The sequence below is a fragment of the Populus alba genome, chromosome 11, assembly GCF_005239225.2.
Source record: "Populus alba chromosome 11, ASM523922v2, whole genome shotgun sequence".
NCBI lineage: Eukaryota > Viridiplantae > Streptophyta > Magnoliopsida > Malpighiales > Salicaceae > Populus > Populus alba.
The window spans coordinates 22,410,115-22,424,935 of NC_133294.1; the positions used below are offsets into that span (position 1 = coordinate 22,410,115).

The following is a 14,821-nucleotide window of genomic DNA, read 5'->3' on the forward strand; positions in this document are numbered from 1 at the left end:
TTTTCCTTGTTACACAAACAAGAATTGGTTGTTATTCTCAGACTATGATTGTCAGCAAATATCTCCAGTGACTCAAAAACCTAAAATTAGATTACAAGATTTCATAGATATGCATATGATTATATCATGGTTTTTTCTTGAATGACAATCCTTTAGCTCCAAATGGTCAGTGAATTCTTTCTTAGTGATGCCAGCAGGTTCCTCCCTGAAAAGGAAAGGGTGAGATTTAGGGACGGAGAAGACCTTTCAGTATTATGTCGTCCAAGACTTGTAAATCATCCAAACTGAATTTTAAACAAAAATCTAATGAAAATTAAACACTACTGGAATTTGTATATTTACTGGCGAAATTGTTTATCCATATTTATACTTACAGTTCATCAGCATAAAATTTTACCAATAGGTTATATAGACAGAAATAATCTGTTGGAAAAACTATCATTAGTGATTTGTGATATGTTTGTGAGTTTATCGATAATAATTTTATTACCAATGTATTTATTAATGGAAAAAAGCACACCGATTTTTTTTTTCTCACTTAATGTTGTTGGTATTTCCATAGATGAATAAAAAATATCACTAATAGAAAAACCATATGTCATTCTATCGGTGATTTTTTTTTATTTGTTGGTATTTCTTTCGATGAATTTGACATATAGCTACCAAACATATTGTTTGTTATGTCATTGGTGAGAAAACAATGACAATAACATTAACAATAATTCTTTTCTAAGTATTTGAAATATACCAACGAACTTAGGCTATTGATAACCCCATTAGTAATAATTTAAAAAACTTTATTAAATAGGAATGGAAAATCAGTGGCATTTGTAGTAATTATTCTTCAACTCTTTGAAATATACTAAATAGAAATTTTTCATTGATAAACCTGTTAGTAATAATTTAAAAATATATTTTTTTAAAAAAAATCCATAAAGAAAAAAATAGAGAATAATTAAATTAAATTAAATTAATATAAAAATCAAATATTTATTACAAATTTAAACATTTATAAATTCAAATACAATTAATCTATAATAGAGGCACTATAGGAGGAGGAGGAGACATGTCATTATCGGGATTGTGGGGCACATAAGAGAGAGCAGTACATGTTACCACCCATTTGTGATCTCATCTCCATACTAATCGGTGGAGTTTGGTCATCTAAACACCGAGTTATTTATAATCAACAACAAGATGGGTCTTGAAGCTTGAACTTGCTGGTCTAAAATCACCTCGAACTCCAGAGTTTAAGTTCTCATATTCAATTACAAGCACCCAATAGTTGGAACATTGTGGGTCGTCCATAAAGTCCTTAGTTGTAGTATTAGAAAAACCATACACTCATTTTTTATCGAGTTCACTATACGATCTTGCCTCCAATCACAAATCCAGATTGAGATCTGGATGGATCAAAGGACCTATCTTCTCATTCAACCAGGTGTTATATGTATCCTGGAAAATTCAACCAAATGTTATATGTATCCTGAAAAAAGTCATCAAATTATAAAAAATAATAACTTAAGAAAAAAATAGTTGAAAACAATATACCATAAAGTGCTAAGCTCATCTATCTACAAGTTGTTGAACCCTTTTTGGTGGTCATTAATTCGCATATGCATTTCCACAAAAAACTTAATCGGGCTTGGTTTGCATCTAAGAACCATAACCTGCAAGAGAAAGTTCTTGTTAGTTAAATATATTTATAACAAAAATAAAAAGAATGGATGTAATTACAAAAGAATCTTATCATTTGTTTCGCATGCGAAACGAATAGAAAGAAGTCGACTGTGTGCGTGATAACGAAACTGTGAACTCGTCGATTTTGGTTCTTTGCTCCAGAGTGTGATCGTTGCACAAAAATGTTCAAACATCATATGCCGTATATATTTTGCCTACATGGCCTCCAAGACGTACGATTGTTTGAAATCCTTCAAAACTACCACCTCTTTCTAGCATGAAAGCTCTTTTTTTTTTTTTTTTTTTTTTGCATATGTACGTTGTATCAAAAATCACGTAAACCTATACAGTGCAAATTAATTATTATTACTAAATGAATAATAAAATTAAATAAAAGGATTATTTGTTTTTTTTATCTTGATTTCATTTAGAAATATATTACAGAATTATTATGCAAAAATAAAAGTAATTTTTATTTATAAATATATCAAGATAATATTTTTTTATTTTTAAAATTAATTTTTTAATATAAATATTTTAAAATAATCTAAAAATATATAAAAAATAAAATTTTTAAAAAATTAAAATTTTAAAAAATCAAGATTTCAAATTTTCAATAGCTTTCCAGACACTTCCTTTACTTAATGCAAATTATTAAATCGTGTGAGCGGAAAATATTACGGAATTATTCCCTGTACATCAAAGACAAAATCACTGGTTTATTTTGTTACGAAAAACTTCTCGACATTCTCAGCCTTCTCTCATTCTAAAAAGAAAGACCGTGACCAATCTTTCTCATCTCTTCTCTTCATTGTGGCTGTCTCTTTCTCTTTTGTTGTGCTGGCTATGCGAGGAAGACCATGGGGTTTCGGGTTTTGATTTTTTTTTGGAGGCTCTCTGTCCTTAGTCGCCTCCTTTGCTCCTGTGCTGGTATTTTTTCGAAGAGTGAAGGATGGAAGCTTTTGTGTTTGGTCTAGGATGTGCTGTTGTGTGAATCCTTTAGTTGAATGAGAGGCTGGTAGTGCTGAAATATAGTATCAGTGATTGATGGCTGGCTGTTGAGGGAGATGATTGCTGTGAGGTGTTGTGGTTATGGTTATGGTTAATCTGGACAGTGGGACTGGAATGGCAATGGCAATGGTCTCTGTGTGGGAAATAAGAGGAATGGAACTGGGTAGTCATGGCGTTTGAAGGAAAATGGATCGTGAAGGCTCTGTGCATGGTCAATCCTTTTAGGTGAATGAGAGCCCCCTCTGGTTGTCTCTTGTTCATGCTTTTTTGAAGGAGAGAATGGAGCTGAAAAGTTTGGGATTTGATGCAGGAAATTCTGTGATTTTGCAGGAATTCCATAGCTGATTTCCTGGAATTGGGAGATTGGTATCTGGACTTAATTGCTTAGGACTGCAATCCGAAATCTGAAATTAATTGCTGGGTTTTGGGGTTTAAATTGCTCAAGAATCTGGCTATAGTTGGGTGATTACAATCTCTGGAATTAAAAACTGAATAAATTAATCCAATTGGACATATATGATTGAAATCTATGAATCAATTTGGACTAAATTGAATTAAATGGATTGAAATGGACTGGAGTAAGAATACAGGCAGACATTCCTTGTCATTACAATCCTTGGATTTTGAATGTTTCCAATTTCATTCAACTTATCCTAAATCACCTTTTTCTTTTTTATTATACCCCTAATTATACAATTTAATCAATCTAACTCTCAATTCTGATTTTTCTTCTTCAATTAAAATCTTCATTAATTTTTAATTTTACTATTTGTTTCAAAATCATTATTGAACTTCAAGTTTCTTTCACTCTTAACAAAATTAAATCAAATCAAGCTCTTTAAATTCTTTAATTTACTCTTTACTTCAAACTTCAATTATTATAAAAAAATTCTCAAAACTTTCATTCTCACAAACTCAATTATCAATCTAATTTCAAACCACGGCTTTTACTTTTCGAGATGAATGTTTGCTAGGAACTACGTTAAAAATAAAAAGTGATTTGAAATATTAGCTCATATATATATATAAATTGTTTTTAGTTTAATACATATTATTGTCAAAACAAAAAATAGCTTTATTATATATTTTCTTCATTCAAGTGATTTGAAATATATTAAATGAGAAAAAAAAAAAAAAAGAATCATGAGTTTATGAAAAAAAGAAAAGGTTTCAAAGCATACCATAGATGGTCTTCAATGTCGGCTACTAAAAGAAAAGTAAAATATTGCAATAGGCATAAACTCAATGTTATAGTGGACCTGAGCCGCCAAGTGCGGTGGTTTCTTTCTCTGGGCCAGGCTTTTGTATTCTTGGAGGGTTTTGTAATTTCTTGCAGGCTAGCAATCTTTGACCCTTCAGAAATCCTCAACCGCGAAGTATTTCTACATTAGTTTGCTCTCAATTATCAGTCATTTCAAGATTTCAAAGTTTTTTATAGGAAAACTAAGGATGGAGATTTTGAGAAAGTTTTTTCTAAGGAAAACTGATGGAGCTCCAGATAATAATGTAGATAACAATCCCTTACTTATTATAGAATTAATAACACTATAAAAAAATAAAATAACTACAATAATATAAAAAAAATAATATAAATTATATCTTGAATTTTACCTAACAGCTTAAGATATATATTGGGTTTGAGATGATTCTTTATCCATTGTATAAGAGCTTTGATGACAAAAGTAGTCACGAGTTCAAATCTTATTTATCGTCATTTAATTTTTAAAAAATTAAGTAAAAAAATTATGTGAGTCTGCGCAAGTTTCAAGCTTAAAAAATTTTCATTTAAAGGGGGTGTGTTAGAGAATAATTGTAACAAACAATTAAAAAATATAATATATTCAGCCCACAAAATTACATGATAAATATTCTTTCACATAAAAAGAAAAACTCAGCTAAAAACCATCTCCATGAAGGGATTTCATACAAGGGTGGGTCCAAATTGCAATGCTGAAATGGACTTTCAATTCAATGATACTTCTGACAATAGGTCAAATTCTCTTAATTATAACTTGAAGAAACCCAGTTTTGAAAGAAGAAAAAAAAAGTCGTAGAATAAGTGTTACAAAACATAACTAAGTGATGACTTTTAATTAATACCAACCAAATAATATATGTGTGAATGGCAATCAATTAAGAATTGTAGTTTTTTAAATTTCTTGATTGGCTGCGAGCAAGGACTAAAGTATGTAAACGAATAATGTTCTCCTACCAGCGAGATTTTCAATAGTTGCAGAAGCAGGTTGTTTCAGAATCTCAAAGGGTTGGAGCCAGTATGAACTCTAATAGCGCAACACATGTAGCTCCAAGCACTAAGAAATGGTTAAGATCATGTGAATGGAGTAATGTAATGAGAAACCAAATGGTGACCAGAACAAGTTTCCGTCTAGTTTCTGAAGAACCCTTTCGCAGAAAAGTCAGGTAAAATATTTATCAAAGCAGGAATTTCACATGGGAAGAGCATGGATGACCAATATCTAGCCCCAAGTTGCCTGTTGGTTGTTGAAGATATAATAAAAATCAATACAATAAGGCTTACATTTAATCCCTGAATGATGTGACTCATACTCATCAAGACTACTATATAAGTAATCTTGGGGCTTCGGGTTTTGATACACAAGCCCGGGAGATAGAGAAAGAAGCAGGCAAAAATGGTGTTTCGAAGTGCTTCCATTCTTTCAATACTTGTAGTCCTACTCCTATCTCCATTTGTATTTTCAAACCCAATTCAGGATGGGTTTCTACAATGTCTCTCAACAACTTCAGAATCCTCCTTTCCTTTCTCCACTGCCTTGTACACTCCAATTAATAACTCTTCATTCACCACAGTTTTACTTTCTACTGCTCAAAACCTGAGGTATACATTGCCTTCAGTGCCAAAGCCAGAGTTTATCTTCACACCATTCAATGAATCCGACATTCAAGCAGCTGTTGTTTGCTGCAAACAGCTTGGAATTCACTTTAGAGTTCGCAGTGGAGGCCATGATTACGAGGCTGTCTCTTATGTCTCTGCGATTGAATCCCCTTTCATTATTATAGACCTTGCCAAGCTACGGTCTGTTGACGTTGACATCGAAGATAATAGCGCTTGGGTTCAGGCAGGCGCCACAAATGGTGAACTTTACTACAGGATTGCTGAAAAAAGTAAAACGCATGGTTTCCCTGCTGGCCTTTGCACCAGTTTAGGCATGGTGGGCTCATTACGGGTGGTGCTTATGGTGCTATGATGAGGAAATATGGCCTCGGTGCTGACAATGTCATCGATGCTCGCATAGTCGATGCTCAGGGCAGGATTCTTGATAGAAAAAGCCATGGGAGAAGAACTTTTTTGGGCAATCAGAGGAGGAGGAGGAGGAAGCTTTGGTATTATTACTGCCTGGAAAGTAAAATTGGTCCCTGTTCCAGAAACTGTAACAGTCTTTACAGTTACTAAGACCTTGGAACAAGGTGCCACTAAGCTCCTCTATAGATGGCAGCAAGTTGCTGACAAACTCGACGAAGACCTCTTCATTAGAGTTAGCATTCAAACAGCCGGTACCAGAGGCAACAGAACTATCACAACTTCCTATGATGCCTTGTTTCTTGGTGATGCCAAGAGACTCCTCAGGGTAATGGAATCTAGCTTTCCAGAATTGGGCTTGACACAGAAGGATTGCATCGAAACTACCTGGCTCGAATCTGTGCTATACACTGGCAGCTATCCGAGCAATACACCTCCCGAAGCTTTACTTCAAGCAAATAACGTATTGAAGAGCTACTTCAAAGCCAAGTCAGATTTTGTCCAGGAACCTATCCCTGAATCTGCACTGAAAGGTATTTGGAAAAGGCTTTTCAAAGAAGAAGGCGGTTTCATGATATGGAATCCTTTTGGTGGAATGATGAGCAAAATCTCCGAGTTTGAGACTCCTTTCCCCCATAGAAAGGGTGATCTATTCATGATCCAGTATGTAACTGGCTGGCAGGATGCTTCAGGGGATGTTGGAAAGCACGTAAAGTGGATCAGGGAGCTTTACAAGTACATGGCACCTTATGTTTCCAAGAATCCAAGGGAAGCATATGTGAATTACAGGGATCTTGATCTGGGCATCAACAGGAATACTAACACTAGCTTTATTAAGGCAAGTGTTTGGGGTGCTAAATACTTCAAGGGTAACTTCTACAGGTTGGCATTAGTGAAGAGCAAAGTTGATCCTGACAACATCTTCAGGCATGAACAAAGCATCCCACCTCTTCCACTTCACATGAGATAGAGAAGTTGAAGAGTAACACAGGGCCAGAAAGAAGGGTGGTTAGATCACCATGTTTAGGCACTTTTTACAGAACCAGCATCCTTGATTTGTTGTCATAATTTGGTTAAATAAACAATAATTGCAGTCCCAAAATGATGTGTAATAAGCAAGCTTTTCTGTCATGTCGCAGTCGAAATTTAGTAGAAAGACGTACAATAATCGTGGTTGTTGAATCCTCGATGATGATCAGATCTAAATTATTTAATAAAATGCAGCAATTTGGTGAACAATTTACAAAATATTGAATAATATGCTAATGTGCCTTTAACGATCCACTTAAGTCTGGTATTCATGATCACGCACGTAAAATGTTGTGAAGACGTGAATTGAACCCTTTACCTCAAGATTACAACTCTTACGAGCTTAGGGGAGAATAGCAGAGCAACGTAGAGAAAACTGTGGAGTTGAATAACAAACCAATAAAATAAACTACTAGCTGTCAACCGGAGAACCTCAGGAGAAGATTAAGAAAGATAACATAATCTGATATTTCTATCATTATCTAGAAATTTGAAAGCACTACGATTTAGCTATTCTCTTGTACTAAAACTCTTCAAGAATCACTCAGTTGTGTCTTTTTATAGCAGAAGCGTCGACCCAGTTGATGTGGATACACGGATTGTGTTGTGTTTCAAGGGTAGCCTTACAAAGCTACCCTGTTTACTTGTATGAAAAAGAAAGTACTGAAGAACCAGTAAAACTTATCATTCTGTTACTCTTATCCTTCTGTTTTTCACAGCTCTAAAAAAAGACAACATCTTAACATGTCTTCCTCTCCTTCCTCCTCCACCAGTATTGATAATCTCTCCCCCTCCATCGTTACAATATTTTGTCCTATTTCATATATTGTTTCCATCAAACTGACTTTTGACAATTATCTCCTCCGGATGGCACAATCAAAATTCCTCCCCAAATTGTCGATACTACTTTGCATCCTGATACAGATGCAACCACTCAAATTTCAAATCCTATGTATTCTCATTGGGTAGGACAAGACAATTTCATTCTGAGCACTCTTATATTTTCCATGACGGAAGGTGTCTTTGGTCAAGTTGTCTCCCATACCACCTCTCATGTGGTTTGACAAGCTCTTGAAATGCATTTTTCTTCACCGTCTAGAGCTCGTACCATGCAAATTCATACTCAACCTGCCAATGCCAAGGAAGGCAGTCAATTTGCCATCATGTTTACTGTACCACTTATTAAGGCGAATGTTGTTCAAAGGCAGCTACTGTTCTCCTGGAATAGTTACAGAGTTTAGCTAAAAATAATAGTTTTTTTGTTTAAATTAAAAACTTAGCTTAGATTAAGGATTGGAGTGATAAATTTTTTGAATTAAATTATTACAGTAAATTGAATTTAATAAAAGTGCTAATGTTATGGTATAAACATATGTTTATATCTTTTTTTTGGTGTAAATACTCAAATAATTGTTAATTTAATAATTTATAAAATTAATTATACGTAATTTAATCTGAATAATCACATTAATAATAATATTAAAAAAAAAACTTATAAACAATCATATGGATGGTCAATATTTAGGGCCGGCCCGCATAATCATGTCATGAACTTAAAACGTGAAGAACGTCCTTATTTATTTATTTATACTTTACTTTATGAGAAAATGTTGAAGATTCTAATATTTTGGAATAAAAAAAATATTATTTAATTTGTAAAAGTTTGTTGCACTTTAAAACTGACGTGAACGTCGGGCTGTCTGGACGGTGTGTATAGCAATATCTGACGGTCAAACTCCGACTTCTATGATGATATTTTAATTTTCTTTTCCAGAACATAAAGAATATTATCTTAAACCCAAAAATATGTTTAAAAAATCCCAATCACTGTCAACCCCCAGAAATTGATATTTTTACCTCTAAAACATGTATTTTTTTTATCTCAACAAGTCACACTAATATAAATAAACATATTTAAATAAAAAAAAAACTAATAAATAACATCACAACATAAAAATCATTGCAAGAGGTTCTAAATCCAATAACTGTCAATTTAAAATATCTTATATGTTAATGCAATTTGAATTCAAAATTAGTTTTTCAAACTTATTTTGACAACTATTGCTTTTACACCTTTCCAACACACCTCTCTCATACTCTCACTTATTAATTCTTCAATTAAGCTCCTCAAAATAACTTTTAAATTTATAATTTCATTCCTATTAGTTTTCAAAACTTCCAACTCGTATTATTTTCGTATTATTTTGATTCAATTTTCAAATTATTTATTATTTTTTATTTTGAAAATTCAAAAATTGAGTCCATTCAAAATTTCAATGGTCACTCATAAGAATTTTTTCTTCTTCTGGTTTTACAGTTTTCTACGAAAAAACTAAGAAGGGAGTTCTGGATAATAATAATACTATAGAAAAAAAATAACCACAGCACTAGGCAATAGAAAAAACATAGTATATATGCTGCCACAAATTACTAGATAAATATTCTTTTACAGAAAAATAAAAACTCAGCTTAAACCATTCCAGTGGAGGGACGAGGAGGGTGTTGCAAGAAAAAAAATTTAAAACTAGGTTCTTGCCTATCCTGAAATAGACATTCAATTCAATGATGAAAAATATGAGGTAGCTACATAAAAAAAGTTGTAGAACAATTATTATAAAGTATAATTAATAGATGACTTCTAATTGGTAGTACCTACCAAAATTTTTTAATAAAAAATCATAGCGTAAAAGAGTCAACAAATTAGATTTAAGTATTTACAAGTTTGCCATTATATTTCATTTAATAACTGAAAACCTCTTAATGCATAGAATTAACAAAAATGCCAGTGAAAGTATTGTAAAAAATTCTTCAAAAAAACCCTAGATGAGGGTATTAATCTAATTGAAATGAAAATTTAAATCTAGATATTCTAATTCATCAAATTCATTTAGAGTAAAAAACATTAATTTTGATTTTTGTGTTTTAAAGTTTAATTTTTCAGTTTAATTAGAATGGACTTTGATTGTTGATTGTTTAGACAAAACAAAATGAAAAGAAAGAAGGGAAGGGATATAATGGATGAAGAAAGGGGAAGTTGTATGCTTGTGTTGTATTATATATATGAGAGTATATTCATCTTTTTATTTATTTTAAGCTTTGAATTGACAAAGAATATAAAGTGTAAATTTAAAAAAAAAAGTAAAATGAAAAAATAATTAAACAATAATTTATAGACAACGGTGGAAGTACTATTGGTGAAATTAATGCAAAGCTTTTATTTATAATAAAAAAAACCGCAAGACAGAATGATTGCACAACATGACATTTCTTTATTTAGCTAAAGTATTAATAAAAAAAAGGTCCAACAAAGCTTCCCTGGCGATGAATTCCACTTCAATTTCTTTATCTCATGTGCAGTGGAAGTGGTGGGATGCTTTGTTCGTGCCTGAAGAAATTTTCAGGATCAACTTTGGTCTTCACATGCACCAACCTGTAGAAGTTATCCTTGAAGTACTTGGTACCAAAAACACTCGCTTCAACAAAACTTGTGTTAGAATTTCTGTTCATGCCCAAATCAAGATCCCTGTAATTCACATATGCTTCCCTAGGATTCTTTGAGACATAAGGTGTCATGTAGCTGTAAACCTTCCTAGTCCAATCTATATGCTTTGCAACGTTTTCCGTTGCATCTTGCCAACTGGACCAGTAAAGGATCATGAACTTGGTACCTTTTCTATGAGGGAAAGGAGTCTGAGATTCTGAAATTTGGTTCATCATTCCACCATAAGGAGTGAACACTACTAGAGGACTCTCTGCTTCAAATAACTTCTCCCATAACCCTTCAAGTGCCTTTTCAGGTATGGGTTTTCTGGCATAGTCAGATTTGCCTTTGAAGTAGGCCCTGTCCGGGTTCGTTCTTTGAAGGAAAAATTCAGGAGAAGTATTGTTACTCAAGCCTGCCATATATACAGTAGAATTGATCCAGTTTGTTTCGATACAATCCTGTCGTGTCAAACCCAATTCAGGGAAGCTGTGTTTCATTACCTGGAGAAGCCTGTTGGCGTCACCAAGAAACAGGGCATTGTAAGAGGTGGTGATAGTTCTTTTACCGTGGCTACTGACATTAGCTGTCTGAATTTGAACTCTGATGAAAAGATCCTTGTCTAGTTGATCAGCAATTTGTTGCCATCTATAGAGGAGTTTAGTTGCACCTTGTTCTAACGTCTTGGTAACGGTAAATACTGTCACAGCTGATGGTACAGGAACTAATTTTACCTTCCAGGCGGTGACGATTCCGAAGCTGCCACCTGCGCCTCCTCTGATGGCCCAAAAAAGATCTTCTCCCATGGCTTTTCGGTCTAGAAGTCTTCCATGAACATCAATTATATGAACATCAACGACATTGTCGGCTGCAAGGCCATATTTTCGCAACATGGCACCATATCCACCTCCTGAAATTAGCCCGCCCATACATACAGTTGGGCAAGTGCCAGATGGGAAGCCATGAGTTTTGCTTTTCTCAGAAATTCTGTAGTAAAGTTCACCATTCGTGGCACCCACCTGAACCCACGCGCTGTTGTGCTCAATATCAACGCTGATGGACCGGAGCTTGGCAAGGTCCACAACAATGAAAGGTGACTCAATCTCTGAAACATAAGAGAGTCCCTCAAAATCATGGCCTCCACTACGGACTCTAAGGTGAATTCCAAGCTTCTTAGAGCAAATGACAACAGCTTGGATGTGAGATTCTTGTAAAGGAGTGAAGATAAACTCAGGTTTCGGTACTGAAGGCAAGGTGAACCTGAGGTTTTGAGCAGAAGATTGTAAAACACTATTGAAGGAAGAGTTTTTTGGAGCACACAAGACAGTAGAAAAAGGAAAGGATGATTCTGAAGTTCTTGAGAGACATTTCAGAAACCTATCCTGAAGTGCATGTGAAACTATAAAGGGAGATAGGAGTAGGACCAGAAGTATTGAAAGTATGGAAGAACTTGAAGGCACCATTTTGCTTGCTTTCTTGCTTCTTTGGGTTGTCTTCAAGAATTGAAGTCTCAAGGTGCTCTTATAGAGGAGCTGTGAGGAGTTGATCGTAAATTGGTTTAATCTTTACATTATCCGAGAAATATAATATTACTCTCAATTCTTTGTAGTAAAATGTTTAATTATGATATTAGAATTGAATTGTGATTCTAAACTATTGATATATCTGGTATCTTAAATTTTTTACTTCAATTTGTTTTGGAAATTTATATATATTTTTAGAGAATAATATAAATTATAACCTAAAATCTCACATAGAAACTTAAATGATTGGATTGATATGGTTTTTTGACATGATATTAATTAGAACCTTGATAATAAAACGGTCACGAATTCGAATCTCATAATCTCTATTTATTTAATAAAAATTAAGCACAAGAACAATATAAGTCTATATAAGTTTGAAACTCAAATGATTTTTACTTAAGAAAATATATTAAAAAATAATATAAATCATATCTTGAAATCTTACCTAATATTTTAAATTATTAAATTAATATGATTTTTTTAACATGTATAATTACATAAATGTGAAAAATATTTGATTGGCCCAACACATGCACGTGCTATTGAAAGTTTTAGTTAATTAAACGTGTCAAGCATCTTGCATAGGGAAGGGTATTTGTTTTTGTTGATAATGACAAATACAAAACATTGTTCTTGTCAGTAGATTTTTGTTAGCTGTCATTGACTGTGTGTATATTCCTTTTATATTGTCTGCTTTTATAGAGCATGACTTCACTGAGTTAGATTTTTTGGTATCTAAAATCAAGATTTTCTGATTTTTTTTCTTTTTTATATTTGTGTAAATGAATGTGCTTAAGGTTCTTTATTAAACCTTAAGCACATTCATTCTAATGCCCTGTTGATTCACCCTTCTCGGAGTGAACTGACGTTGCAGGTAAGTGGGAGGCAGTATCCGCCAATGGATCCCCGTCTAGTTCATTAGCATACAATGAATTATACCCTCTTCTCTGTATAGGGAAGGATCAATTCTGGCTACCTATCGTGTAGGAACCATCCTGCAATATGTTTCCAAACTTGTATTAATATTCCAATCCTTGAAATTTCAACCAGATGCTCTAATACCGGGACAACACACTAATCATAAATATATAAAATAAAAACATGGTAAATGTATATATATATTTTTAAATGAAGTTATACAAGATTCATCAAAATTTCTATCGAAATTTTGCAAAGTCTCTTCTATATCGAGAAGTTCCAATTTATCGACAAATAACCTATACACTTCTATTAATCATTATTCAATCACAACCCAATTGTCCAAGGTCTCAACTTTCATCAACGCTCATCGATATAACCACAATTTCCCAAATATCCATATAATAAGAATGAGTATTAATTAGTACAAATGAGAAAAAAATAGGCATACATGGAAATTATGAATACATGATAATATAAATTATGTTCAAACATTCTATTTAAAAGTTGTAATAGTTTCTTGAGATATAAAATACATTAACATTTGTTTAGTTTTGAATGACACAAAAGATAAAGAATCTAAAATATTATTCTTGTCGTCAGGGGTGTTCAAAAAAACCGACCAACCGATTAAACCGAAAAAACCAAGAAAAAATTAACCGAAAAAACCGAACCGATAAAAAAAACCGAATAAACCGATTAAAAAAAAAGAAAAATCCACTCGGTCCGGTTCGGTTCCGGTTTAAAACAGCTTAAACCGATTAAACCGACCCAAACCGAACCGGTTTAAAAAAAGTATAAAAAAAACAACCCCTAACCCTAAATCACTTTCCCCCCCTCATTTCCAGCCGCCCCCCCCCCCTCATTTCCAGCCTTCACTTCACTTCCATTTCCCTTTCCCCCTTCTCAACCACCCCACCCCACCCCCCTCATCTTCAATTCTTAACACAAGAAACACTAACCTTAATTGCTCAAGCCCCTTCGAAACCATAGTCACAAGATTTTGCTATATACAAGCCTGAAATCTTTAACACATCCGTTTCTGAGAAAAAAGAGGGGGAATCTTGGAGTTTTTGCAGAGGCAGGTTTTGTTGAAAAATTCGGAGGGAGGTTAAGGGAAGTGGAGACAACGGAGCTTTGTATCAGATTTCAAGCCATTTGTGGAAAGTTCAGAAGGTTTGGATTGCAGTTTTGGTAGGAAGGAAAAAGGATGTGGACTGTAGAGTATCTCTTCTGATGAAGTTGTTTAGGCTTTGAGTGGTGGTGGTTGTGGTTCTTGGCTCTGCTGCCATCTTCTTGAACTTATTTGATTACGCTTGCAAAGAACAAATCCAGAAGCAAATCATAGAAGGGTCGGTTTTGGCAGACAATAGTCATTATCAAAGGGAAGCGAGTGAACAATGATTATCGTTGTTACCATGGAACAATCCGATTTTTCTGGGTTTTTTTGCTAAAAAACCGACCCGAACCGAACAAAACCGGTTCGGTCCGGGTTGTTAATATAAAAAATACTATTTTTCGGTTTGATTGTATTTTTAAGTTAAAACCGGACCGAACCGGACCGTGAACACCCCTACTTGTCGTGAATATGATGGACCTGAAACAAATATAAATTTAGAAAATAATTATCATAAAAGCAATACTAACATCAATAGTCGAAAAATATATTTAAAGTTACATACTATCATATTCTTTACAATTTTCCATCTAATCCCCTTTTAATATTTCTGGATTTATTCCTTCTAGATTCACTAACATTTCCCTTTTTACTCCTAAATTTTCCCACCAATGTCATATGTTAATGTTGAAGCACAATTCCTTTAAAAATGTCAATACCAATTCATTGGTACCGTCAACTATCCTTCATAGGATTGCTAATCAAATCTCTTCTTTCCA

General features: G+C 33.6%; 1 protein-coding gene and 1 pseudogene across 1 annotated transcript; one reads left to right on the top strand and one right to left on the bottom strand.

Annotated features, from left to right (window-relative positions):
* The first annotated feature begins 5,321 nt into the window (after window positions 1-5,321).
* LOC118040819 (monolignol oxidoreductase AtBBE-like 15) lies at window positions 5,322-7,202 on the top strand (annotated as a pseudogene).
* Window positions 7,203-10,200: 2,998 nt separating this feature from the next.
* Window positions 10,201-11,957, bottom strand: LOC118040820 (monolignol oxidoreductase AtBBE-like 13). The gene has a single exon (XM_035047870.2). The coding sequence runs from the start codon at window positions 11,942-11,944 to the stop codon at window positions 10,343-10,345; it is 1,602 nt and encodes a 533-aa protein (XP_034903761.1). The 5' UTR covers window positions 11,945-11,957; the 3' UTR covers window positions 10,201-10,342.
* Window positions 11,958-14,821: the final 2,864 nt, after the last annotated feature.